Source organism: Oenanthe melanoleuca, chromosome 10, assembly GCF_029582105.1.
Source record: "Oenanthe melanoleuca isolate GR-GAL-2019-014 chromosome 10, OMel1.0, whole genome shotgun sequence".
In the NCBI taxonomy this organism is placed as follows: Eukaryota; Metazoa; Chordata; class Aves; order Passeriformes; family Muscicapidae; genus Oenanthe; species Oenanthe melanoleuca.
The window spans coordinates 16,848,561-16,861,188 of record NC_079344.1 but is presented as its reverse complement, the minus strand read 5'-3'; the positions used below and the strand labels follow the sequence as shown (position 1 = coordinate 16,861,188).

The 12,628-nt window shown below is 44.5% G+C and overlaps 2 protein-coding genes across 2 annotated transcripts in view; both read right to left on the bottom strand.

Annotated features, from left to right (window-relative positions):
- Positions 1-7,384, bottom strand: part of BBS4 (Bardet-Biedl syndrome 4) — a 34,893-nt gene extending 27,509 nt beyond the window's left edge. The window contains exons 1-2 of the mRNA XM_056500288.1: positions 7,304-7,384; positions 5,207-5,258 (exon numbers count right to left, since the gene is read on the bottom strand). Coding sequence (XP_056356263.1) covers positions 5,207-5,258; positions 7,304-7,327 — 76 coding nt within the window. The 5' untranslated portion in view covers positions 7,328-7,384. The remainder of the gene's footprint in view (positions 1-5,206; positions 5,259-7,303) is intronic.
- A 1,727-nt stretch (positions 7,385-9,111) lies between these two features.
- The window catches only part of ARIH1 (ariadne RBR E3 ubiquitin protein ligase 1), a 48,095-nt gene continuing 44,578 nt past the window's right edge, over positions 9,112-12,628 (bottom strand). Inside the window, exons 13-14 of the mRNA XM_056500287.1 lie at positions 12,375-12,487; positions 9,112-9,872 (exon numbers count right to left, since the gene is read on the bottom strand). Of these exons, the coding sequence (XP_056356262.1) occupies positions 9,788-9,872; positions 12,375-12,487 (198 nt within the window). The 3' untranslated portion in view covers positions 9,112-9,787. The remainder of the gene's footprint in view (positions 9,873-12,374; positions 12,488-12,628) is intronic.

The following is a 12,628-nucleotide window of genomic DNA, read 5'->3' as shown; positions in this document are numbered from 1 at the left end:
ATCAGAGACATCTCAATGCAGAGACATGAATCCCACCCTTCCTAAATTTGTCACTTACTATTTTTACAGAATTATTTTTAAATACCCACGAGGAGATGCCATTTTATCTGTACGCAGCATGCCAACAAACTGCAGCGAAAGGCTTTAAAATATAAAGAAACTTGCCTGGCACCAAGGACTTTTCAAAGCAGCTTCAAAAAATGAATTTACTTGTTTTAAAAACTGGTACTAAAATGTTCCCTGTTGTGCTGCCTGCAAAGGATTCCCTGCTCTCGTCAGCACAGATATTAATGTACATGCACAAGAGGGCAGAGCTGTGCTAGCACATTCCAATTTAAGTATTACCAGTTCTTTGCAGTGCAGGGATTACTGGGCTGTTATTTTGGGGAGAAGAGGATGAAGTGAAGGATATTATAGAATTTAATTACCCAGAAATGACAATCCATTTTTTAATCTCACTAGTCAAAACTAGCAGCTGTATCAGATCCAGAGCATCACACACAGCACTCACTGTTCCCCACTTATCGGCGAGATGGAGACACCCAAGTCTCTTACATAAAACAATGATGTAATTACCAACTAATCTATCTTATTTAGGAACCAATTTCTTCCCACAAGGTTGGGGGTTCAAATGGACTAAAAGATCTTGGCTTGCACGTGGCCAAATGGAGGCGAATGGGTATGGACAGATAAGGATGAATTGGCTCCCTCCGACCACGACATTCCCACTAAGGCCTTTTCTTTCTGACACACTTAGAAGTATTAATTAATTTAACTCAAGGGGGTTGTTTTTATCTGGATTTCTCAGGCAGCTTCACTCTTACAAGTTCAAAGGCAGCTTTGAAGCCAGCTCAAAGAATGGATTTATACTGATTTAAGAAACTGTATCAGAAATTCAGAAATTATCAGCACTGCAAGTGCATGGAATTGACTCCATGGGGAAGAGAGTTCCTGCTCTTCAGATTAAATACTCACAGAATCCCTTAAAACATCTGCAGGAGCAGGAGGGATCCCCACTGGTTCATGTGGGCAAGCAGGAGCCATCCAGATAGAGACAGGACAGATCATCCAAAGCCACTTACCTATTTCTGCATAATCTGAGCATTATTCATTACCTAAGAGCCACATTTTGAGATTGTTTGTTGTCACTGGCACTTCCTAACCAGAGCACCACCCAACAGGCCAAGCAGTGCACTGCAATATAACCATTTATATGATACTTTTCATTTCATGTCTCCAAATGTTTTGTTAACCAAAAGCCTAAAGCATCCAAAATCTGTCATTGGATATTAGGCCAAGCTTGTGGTTGATAAATGGAAAGCAACAAAAGCCAGAGCACTTTTCCAAAGGTCACAGTTAATTCCTTGCTTCAAACCCTAGAAAAAAACATACCTACAAAGCATCCAAAAAATACCCCAATGCCCAGGCCTGGGAGAACATTTGATCTCTGCTAACAGTTTTACAGGGTTTTCATTTTGAAAATTATCTACCTGACCCATTCTGTGCTAAGTGTAGAGGTGGTTGATGACAATTCAGATCTCATTTTTGACAGATTAATGGATTTTTAGGACAAGTTCTTCCCAGTGATTCAAGTGAAATCCATTTTGCTCCAGTAAGTTTATTATACTATGTACACATTTAGGATTCTACCTTGTCATTAAAACACCATCAGTGCATCTCAGAAAGTCTGAGGTCTCATATTCATGTAGAAATCCAAATGCATTTAAAATGGTCCCATTAACCTCTGAACTGTTATTAGACAAACATAGGCCCAGACTTACTTTCTAAACATTTTTTCCATAATAAAGGAAAATAAATTCAAGTTATGTTCCATAAAAATAAACAATAAACAAGCTGGTAAAAGCACTTCTCCACTCCAGTACTATCAGATCCTATAAAATTATTTGATTTGCCTGCATGGGAAAAAGAAAGTGGGAAGATGGGAGACTGCCTATCTCAATTCCAAGCCAGTAAAGCATTTAGGAAAAGATCTGATTAATTTAGAATGCAGGAGGGAGATTAAAACCCCACCTCAGCAGGCTGACATTAACTCCTTATCACTTCAAGGAACAGAGCTCCCTTTATTCCACCCTCAGCTGCTTGGGGATCAGCACAGGGAGAGTTATGGATCTTGATGGAGAAACAAAGGGAATTGATTTTTGGAGCAGCTCTCCCAACAGGGGATAAAGGACAAAATAATGAATACTACTCCTGTGTCAGCTGCTGAGGGACAATTGTCACCAAGTGTGGCCACAAGATCCTTGGAGGGAGTCACCTCCACACATTCTGTTAATTCAGACTGTAGCATGGAGAGATTTTTGAACCCAATTCCACCAGCACCATCTGCTCCAGAACTTTCAGACCTCCTTCATCCTTGCTGAACACTCATCCTCTTCCTTCAGGGCTGACCTGCCTACAAGCCACACTCTCCCAGATCCCAATTTTCAGGCTTTGGCAGCCCAACAGCAACATGATGAATCAGCAACTTCACGAGCAAATTCCACCTCCAAACTCAACATTATTGTTTTAAGAGCCACACAATCCAGTTGCTGGTTGTAGGTTCCACCTTTTCTTAGCTCATAGGAGGAATACAAGGAAGAGTGAGGGGAAGCTACTCAATTCAGGTGCAATATATCAAATGTATTCAGACCTGCATTGCTGAAAACTTCAGTGGCCAGCTGGTTTAAGCTACAAACCTCACGTGTATTTTGTCATTCCAATGATTTCTGGCAAATTTGAGACTCCATTCTCAAAACACACATTTAATACCTCACTCCTGCCCAACACAAACACAGACAAGCTGACTGGGCTGAGTGCAGGGCCTCAGTAATGACTTGGTCCCACTCTGCTACACCTGTGAGCAGCCACATCATCCATTATTGCTCTGTTTGGGCAAAATTTTTGCCCACAGCAAACTGTTCATATGGTCTCTGCATTTCACAGACCTGTTTGTGCTAATGTTGAGTTCAGGATCTCTCCTGCCAGAGGAAACACTGACACCAAAGCTTTATCCTGCTTGAAAACACAATGCAAATATAAAAAGGCAATTTGCTGCAACAGAAAGTGGCCATTCAATGTTTAAAATGTCAGTTTAAAGTAAGTTTATGAGCACTCTTCTGTTAAAACAGCACTGATGTAGCCTGGCTCCTAAAGTTCATCATAATTTTCCTCAGCCAAACTAAAATGGGACGAGATATTTAATTAAGATGTTCTACAAATATTCTATTAAAAAAAAACCCAGCTGTCATGGGAAAAAAAGATGCTGCTCTTTCCTGCCAAATTCCACAAAAACATATACAACATCACTTCATTCTCCCTCCTCCCCTTTTTCATGCCCCAAGTCCCCCACCCACACACAGAGGACACTGTTACATCACTCCAAGTACAAATCTTTTTGCTGCCCTCATTTCCCAGAGATTAACCATTAGGCAGCTCAGATCAGCTTTCCCTGCTGCACTGAAGTCAAATATTAAATGGCAGAGCCCAAAGGCTTTGAAAGCATTGCAGTCAGAATGACCTGAGGTGTGCCAGGCACTGGAGATGCCTCAATTTACCTTAAAGGACAGAAAAGAGAATTACAAAAGTCATAAGCTAGGGGATTTTTTTTTTTAATCATCACAGTTTACTTGGAGTCAAGGGTTGTGTCAGTATAAAAGGGAGATCCAGAGCCACAAATAAATGGGACTTGTACAACGAGGCACAGCAGGGTGGGGGTTATGGAGGATGAGGAGATGAGAGTCATACCCTTTATAGGAAAGGAGAGAGATGAAATAGCTCACCAGGGAGTCCATCAGTGCCTCCATGGAAGTCAGACTAATTGCCTAAGAGTAACCAATTTAGAGTAATTTTGGAGCCATCCTTGCTCTGAAAGAGTTGAGGGTCAAGATAAAAGTACATCTGGGAGTTATTTTTACTTGCATGCAGGCCTGAAGCAATAGCAATCTTCTCCTCAGCCCTGGCCAAGCTACCAAAGAGGCCTGGGCTTGTGCTGAGACCTCAAGCCCCATGTCCAGGAAAGCCATCCTCTGCTCAAGGGCTGGAATTCTCCTACCAGGAACTGGGACTATGTGAGGTTGGCCTGAGCTACCCAAAAGCAAAGTGGCTTTTCCAGCTTCCCAGGCCTTCATGCATGACAAAGAACCCAGTTATGCAGAATGTCATTGCAGTGCCCAGCTGCAATCAAACTCTTTTTTACTGCCAGCATTATCCCAAGGCAGGCTTCATCCCCAGGAATACTCTGACAGCCACATCAGGGCAGAAAATGGCCAAAGGACTCTGTTCACCAGCTGAGGTTCCCTGAATGCAAAGGCAAGGGAAAAGGAGGATTGCTTCTGGCTCTGGGAGTAAATACTCTTAATTAGAATCTGAATTGATGGGGCCCTCTGCACACTGGAGAAAGGAGAATAATCAAAAAACATCCCAAAAGCTCAGCTCAGGTAGGCACAAAAGCTCTGCAGTGACCAGATCTGGGCTGGAAGGGGAGCAGTGCCACAGAGAAGGAAACACTCATTGTGTGTGTCAGAACAAGTCCTGCCTCAAAAACAGGGAAAGGGGGAAAGGAGAGGCTGAAGAATTTATCAGATCCCTCAAAAACCAGGAGGATTTGGTCAGACATTTTTGAACCAACGACAGAAATTGTACCTGTTCCAGTTCAGATTCAACCAAGACTTCAAAACAACAATTTGTACTGAGTGAATTAACACATTTTCAGTATTAAAAAGAAACAGCAAACAAAAGCAAAGGAACAATAATTAAGCTCAGTCACAACCTGCCTGATTTGATATCACTTTTAGTTCAAAGATTGGAACATGTGACATAAAAAAAAACCCCACAAGACAATGTTTGCTTCCCAAGATTATTTCCATAGCAAGACATCATTCTGAAGAACCCAAAACAAACCCATTATTATTTGAGAGGATAAATGAGTATCAAACTCATTAACACCCCATAAAAAAGTACACAATAAAATAAACAGTCTCACAGATTATAAGCAAACATGATACAGGCTGTGGCTATGGTAAGTCAGCCAGGAACAGCACTGAACTCACAGAGACCCTGGAAAAATACTGGTACTCAGCAAATTACAGTCTAGACAGTCTCCTCTTTTCCCAGAGGACATTTATTTCCTCCTAGACAGCTGCAAACACTATAGAAGAAACCTTAAAACCAACCTGCCCAAGAAGTACAATAATATCTTCAAACAAACCTTTTTTAGGCCGGGGCTTTGTTGGTTCTGCAGCCGCTGGCGAAGAAGAAACCTGCAAAGACAGAAACCAGGAGTAGCAAATATACCAGGCAAGGTTTCTTGAAGTTTTGTTCCAGAAAATAATCAGAAAGGACAAGTGGCAAATCCCACAGGAGAGAATAAAAATAGCAGCATTGCTGCTGGACAAAGTCTGCCCTGCCAAGCAAGGCAGAGATTTCTGTTGCACAGCTCAATTAAATAAACACCCTCATTGTGCAGCACATCCGTGTTCATGGGGTCACTCCTGATCACAAGCATCCTGGGAAGTGATTTTACCTTGCAAAAAAAAAAATACTGGAGTATTTAGGACACTAATTAGAGATCACACAGAAAATAAGTCAAAAACATTTATCATAAAATATTTATGAAGTCAATTAGGACAGAGCTGTTCCTGGGGAACCATCTGAGTTTCCAGGATGTGAGCACAGGGATGTCCCATCACAGGGAGGGCAGGGAACCTCCCCCAGCAAACACTGTCCAGAGCTCCCAGTCCATGGAAAATACATTAACTTTATGTGATTTTTTTACTTTGCATCAACCATCAAACCTCAAATATCAAACAGAAGAGAAACGGGTTTACACAGGAAAGTATCTTTATTTTTCACTTTGCTTTCTGGGAAGACACAACACAGGATTTTATACACCTGTGTCACCTCCCCTCTACTTAATAAATAATTGTTAAAATCAGAGATTCAGTCTATCTTTGTTCCTTGCAATGTTTCAGGAACATTTTCTAGCTGCATCTTTTTTTACTGGAGATGGGCCAGATCAGAGATGCTTGAGACATGAAAAATAACCCGAGAAAGGCTCTTCCTTTTTTTTTTTTCACTGTTTACTTTTTTGTTTCTTAACAGTTTCTAAAAATTTACTGACTTTTCTGATTCCTATTGTGAAAAACTGAGTTGCTATTTTCATCGAATTACCCCAACTCTGAGCACTCCATCCTCAGCAGGAATAACCAGCAGAAACAACTCATTTTTTTATATATTGCATTTTTTTAATCTGCACATCCATCATTCCAAGTCCTCTCACCCCACTCTGTTAAGACTTTTCTGGAGTTTCTCCTGTTTCCTCCTCACCTGAGTAACTTTCTGCTCATCCTGTTGTCCAGATCGTTTCTAAGTACTCTGAACAACCCAGGCAGGGTAGTGACCCCTGTGGGGCTTCAGAGCAACCACCCTCCACCACAAAAAACTAAGGAATTATAGAATGGGTTGGGTTGTGTGATAATTGAGAAATGATTTGTGTTAATCATATAAGTTTTGGAGTTTGTACAAACCAGAATACTTAAAATAAGAAAATAACACGGACCTAGATAAAGGGAAATATATGATTAAACCCACTCTGTTTAAATCCCCCTGTTATAAATATTGTATATTGAATATTGTATATCAGTTTGTAAAAGAAAAAAAAAAATAAAAAAGGGGGTTTTCCATAGTCTGAAAGGTTTTTTTGCAGAATCAGATTTCCTGCCTTTGTGTGATCGATCACACACTATCTGCTAAAGATCAGACTTCCCACTTCTTCTGTTTTCTATCTACCAAGACCAGATGGTTCCATGACCAATTGTTCCAAAGTTTCTTTGACCACCACTGCTTACCTTGCAGAATTATGGCAACAAAACAATAACAATTATTGATTACTACAAGGAAAACCCTGCTATAAAAAGGGAGCTGAAAACCAAGTTCGGTGGCAGCGTGCAGTGACCCCCCACGTTTTCCCCAGCGCTGCGTTGCTCTGTCTATATAAAATAAACCAGTCGAAATTTTGCTGAATATCAAGACTTTGTTTCTCATTTATAACAACACCCTCAACTTCCTCAGCTGCTCCTTGTGCTGCAGCCCCTTCCCCATCTCCATTGCTCTGCCCTTGTTCCAGCACTTAATAATCGCTTATTAATGTTGATTACTTCAGCAAAGGTTGAATTTCCCTCACGTTTTCCATACCAAGTGTGCAGATTAAAAACCTCGCTCTTCAAAAGAACTTCCCGCCGCCGCCCCACACTTCTCTTCACCTCCTCTCGTCTCCCCTCCCACCCCGTCCCTTTCAGCCCCTCACCGTGGCGTCCTGCGGCTCCGCCATGGCCGCGGCGGGCTGGAGTTGCCATGGCAACCGCCCGCCACTTCCGGCGCCGCCATGGCGCGCGGGGCACGGCGGGAAGGTGGTGGTGGTGGTGGGAGGACTCCGGCTTTTCTCATCCCCGCCCGCCCTCCAGGTCCCGGCCCCCGTTTACCGTGAAAAACACCCAAATAACCACAGAAATAATGAAATGTCCGGCTTTTGGAAGGTTTTATTGGGAACTCCGTGGTGTAGAGGGGAATGAGGCCGCTAGTGAGGAGGGACGGCCCGGGAAGCGCTGAGCGACCGCGGCCCCGCTCCCTCCCCGCCCCACATTCGCAGGAGGGAGGGTGGGATGGTGGATTTTGTTTATTTTCCTTTGTATTTCCACAGTGTCTGTGGGGATGGTGTCCCAGCAGCCAGGTAATTCACCCGGAGGAAAGGAAAAACAGGGCTTTGACAACGATCTTTAGGTTTGCTACCAGCCATCGGCACAGCCTTTCCTTTCCAGTGGAGTGCCCACATCCTTGGCGTATTCCTTTCGGGAAACACGGAGTGAAAACCCAACGCCCAGCCCACCATGCTCCAGCTTCCGAGTGTTCCAAGGCACGGACGGAGAATTCCCCACGGGAATGGCGAGGACGGATAGAGGCAGCTCTGCGCCATCCCACCCCTCCAGAAGCACCAGGAAAAGCGGCTGCACTCCCTCACGTTTCATTTCCAGGGCAAATAAAGGGAAAAGCAGGCACACAGGGACAGAACCGCATCCGTGGAAGGTCGGTAGGAGCAGGGAGGTAGCCAAAGTGACCCCGCTGCCAGCTGGAAACAGCAGCCCATGTTACAGCCCTGCCTGGGAATCTGCCTTGTTTATTTGATCCCTTCACAACTTCCATCCCCTGGAAGCTGGCAGAGTGGCAGGAGGCTTAGAGGACACTTGCCTGGTGAAAAATACCACAGAAGGAATTCCTATACAGGAGTAAATTTAATAAAACCACCACCAATTGTTTACTTTAACATAGCTCTTGTTACAGAAATCATAAAAATGGACTCAGTAGCTAAACTCATTAGTTCTTTCCCCTTTTAATTGAAAAATACTCAGCTGATTTCAGCTTCTACTGCACTAGATAGAGTGTTAAATAGTTGCCAGGACAGGACGCCCAGTGATTGAGCCCAAAACAAACACAAAGACAATTCCATCAGCTTTCCTTTTCAATGTTACGACTCGTTATAATGAAGTGAAAATTAAAACAGCAAGAAAGGGTCCATTTGACAGATGAAAGGGGAGGGAGAGGAGATCCACAGACAAAATCTCGCAGGAAGTCTTTGGAGAAGTGGTGCAAAACACAAAACACCCCTCCATGTCCTACCTCCGGATCCAGAACACCCACACACACACACCCACACACACACACCCCCCTCCTCTGCGATCAGAGCACGTGTCCTGCGTGCACCAGTGGGAACAGAGAGCTGGATTTGGGCAGGTAAAGATCTGGGGCCAAAAATAAACCAAGAAAAAGGCAAAGCATCCTGAACCAGAGCTCCAGGAGCTGCAAGGGGCCGCGTCCGTCGCCAGCAATGGATACACACACAGACCTGGGGGAGGCCCTGGACAGAAAGGAACTGCAGGAAGAGGAGAAACCAAACAGCTCTGGAAAAAGCCTTCCAAAAAGAAAAGAAATAAAATATATATATATATAGATATATTCACTACACCAGCACACGCTTCCCCCACCCCAGCCCAGGGAAAAAAACCAAAACCAAACAAAAGAATCAAACTGAAAGAAAATGCACAGCAAATAGACATAATCTTGAAGATTTTTAAAGAATAAATATTTTTTGTAATTAAACATTATGCAAACACGTGCCACGCTTGCTCTTTGTCCATGCATATGCGCTATATACAACTTTGAAAAATACTGTGTTGTCCTCTTTTTGTTTTAAAAGTCATATACAAAGGTTGGGGTTTTTTTTTCCTTGCTGTGTACCCCCCTCCTTCCCTCCCCAGAAATCATCTTTACAATGAGCCAATCCACATTCATCTGTGTACTTGGGTGGCAGAGAGGAGGAGGGGGGTGGGAGAGCCACCCCCCCTTACTGAAGTCCATCAAAATGGCTGGTTTGGACATGAAAAGCAGTGTCAAGAAACTGGTTTAAGTTTCATCTGTACTACACACAGGAAAAGAAAGAGAAAAAGAAAAAGGAGTCGGTTTGGAGGATGAAGCTACGTTACAAGTTAAAGTTGGAGGGTTTCTTAGTGCGTCTGTCACACTCTTGGCCGCCTAGAATACTGTTGTACAATGGTTTATCTACCTTTTTTTTTTATTACAATATAATTTACTTAATTTTTCTGTTAACAAAACAGAATCCCGGTACTACAGACCAGCGGTGTAAGAGGCGGAGCAGCGCCCTGGGTGGGTTTTATTGGAATTGCATGAGCACTCTAGGATGGGAAAGGGTTCAGAGTTCATTGCTGCAGGGCCGGGCTCAGTCCTCGATGTACTCCCACAGGTCCTTCTCGTAGCCTTCATGCACGTGCTGCAACAAAACCTTCCGCCGGCTCTCGCAGTATCTGCGGGGGACAGGGACAGCAGGGAAGGCATGTCAGCAATCATGGAGCATCCCTGGCACCGAGTTATCCAAACCTCACTTCTGAAACAGCTGATCCCCCGAGAAGGGAATTGGTATTTACAGCCCGTTAACAGCACTAATTAAGACTTTGGTTGCTCTAGTCACTCAGCTCCAGATCCCTGGGTGGAAAACCAATGTGCAAATTCAGAGTTGTTCAGGCAAAAGTACCCCATGAGCCTCTACAGCTGAGAAACCTTCAGGAGTAACTGGAAGAGGAGGAAGCAGCAGCTGTGGTTTGAAAAAGCCTGAGCACAGGTTGGTGGTGACACATGGAATGGGATGAGCTCTCCTTAAGTGTGGGCTGGTGCCTGCTCTAAGCCCCATCAGGACAACAAAAAGGCATATGTTAGCTGGGAAAAACTAGCTGGGAGTGTTCAAGGCCAACTGGTCTAGTGGAAAGTGTCCCTGCTCATGGCAGGAGGTGGAACATTTACTTTAAAATGCCTTCCAACCCAAACCAGTCCATGATGAAAACCTCAGGAGTACTGACAGTTTTATTTCCCTGTGGAGGGTTACTGGTCTGGCTGGAGAGCAGGTTTCAACTCACATCCCAACATATGGCTCTCAAAGAGACACTACACCTTTGGAACATTCCCACCTATGCTGACTGAAAACTGCTGCACATAAAACTGCTCCCAAGTCCAGTCCAGTCTTCCCAGGACCACTGATCCTGAGGAAAAGGGGTATCACAGAACACAGCAAAGGATACCATGGTCATTTCGGGTGTGCTAGAAGACAAAAAGCACAGAATTCAGGTTCCAAGAGCAAACTCCAAATAAGCACCTGAGAGACTCTGGCTGCTTGGCAGTGGTGAGGCATCCCTCAGGAGAAATCTCCCAGTGGGAAGCCATCCCTGACCACAAACACACACTAACACCTGGCAGGAATTCCTCACCTACTGCTCAGGACATTATCAGAATGACTAATTATCCACTGGAGCAGCTGTGGCTCCCCTCACCGCTGTCAGCTGGTCCAAGAGATACCCCAGTACACAAAGTCCTATTGATTTTCAGGAGCATGTGATGGCAAACACGTGGTCTCTGCTTTCCAAACTTTAGTTATTTTTCTGCTGGTTGGCTGTGGGGGGCTTAATCCTGTTTACTAGATATGTCTTTGCAAGCAAAGACAAACTGCTGAAATCAAACCAGCCTGGAGGGCAATTCCTGCAGCTTCCCAGGGCTCTTTAAACCCACCTTGATGACATCCTGCTCCCAGTCTTGCATCAAAGGGCACCGTGCAGGACATGATTAAGACATGACTGAACTGGTTAATTAGGGACCTGCATGGGCTTGACAGATGCATTCTTTCTTCCCAGAAATGTGAAGGCAGGTTTGGGATACTGTTTCCAAGCGATTCAGGCTATATTAGGTTTTAATTTCATTTCTACAAAAGCATCCAGGTTCAGAGGACTGACGTAAACAAGCAGCTTCATCTGAAACACCAATTTAATAGTGACCTTAAAGGGTAAATTACAAAATGTCTTCAAAAAGAAGGTCAGGAAAGTCTTGTCCAGCCCCAGCTGTGCTGCCAAAGTTGGGCAGGATGAGCCACCAAACCTTAACAGCTCCTGCCACGCCCCAAAGTCCATTGATCCCTACAGCTCACCCTACTTTGGATATTTTCTTCCCCCTAAGCCAGGCATAACAAATTCAGTGATTTTGGCAAAATGCCTCAGAAATGCAAGCCCTAATCCTGTGACTCATCCGCATTTTCAGCTTTGTACTTTTCCACTGTGCAGAAATTATTCTCCTGGGACTGAACAAAGAACTGGCATCTATGTCACCTGGACCTCAGTCCCCTGCTCCCCTTCCCAGCTGGGCAGGCTGCTCTCTACCTCATCCTCAGGGACAGCTTTCTTACACCCATGTTTTGCACAAATGGACCAGTAGACAATTAAAAGAGCCAACTGCTCTCTGCTGGCAGCTCATCCTAGGCCAAAGCTGGCAGCTTGGAACAACAAAGTCACTCCTTGTTCTTTGGCCCTCGCTCTGCAGATCCCATCCCGGTGCTGGCCATTCCCACATGCTCCTTCTGTGAACAACAGCAGTATACTGAGAGCCATTGCTTCTGGACACGGGATTTTTTCTATTCCAGGGTTGCATCTTCTAGCTCCTGCTCTGCAGAGCAGATGGAAGACAGAGCTGGGAGCCTCTCCCTGCAGGCTGTCACTTCCCCTGAGAGCTGCTCTCAGGAGGGACACACAAACATACTGCCAGCATCTGCGTGTGGGCTCTTCTGGGAGGACTCGAGGCTGGCGCGGGACAGCACTGCTGCTCTCAGACACCCAGGGACTGCCTGATCACAATGGGTGGCACAAAGCCAAGAGCAAGCCCAAGGATGTGGCTCTGGAGAAGCTGTATCTTGGCAACTGCTCAGATCACTACCTGACACAGGGCATGGCAACACTCACAGCTTTGAGAGAAAGGAGTATTCCAACACAAACCTGTATTTATCCTGTACTTTCTGCTTTATGTCTTGCAGCGAATCTTGGGATATATCTCGCTCCAGGTACCCAGAAAGCACCTCTGTAGCATTCTCTAAGTCTGCTTGGTTATTCTGTAAAGACAAAAGAAAAAGAGTATTTGAGGGGGGGTAAAGGAAAGGGGGAGATGTTTATTTCAGCACAAATGGAATCAGTACCAAAATAAAAAAGGATTAGATATCATGGAATCCCAGACTGATTTTGGGTGGGAAGAG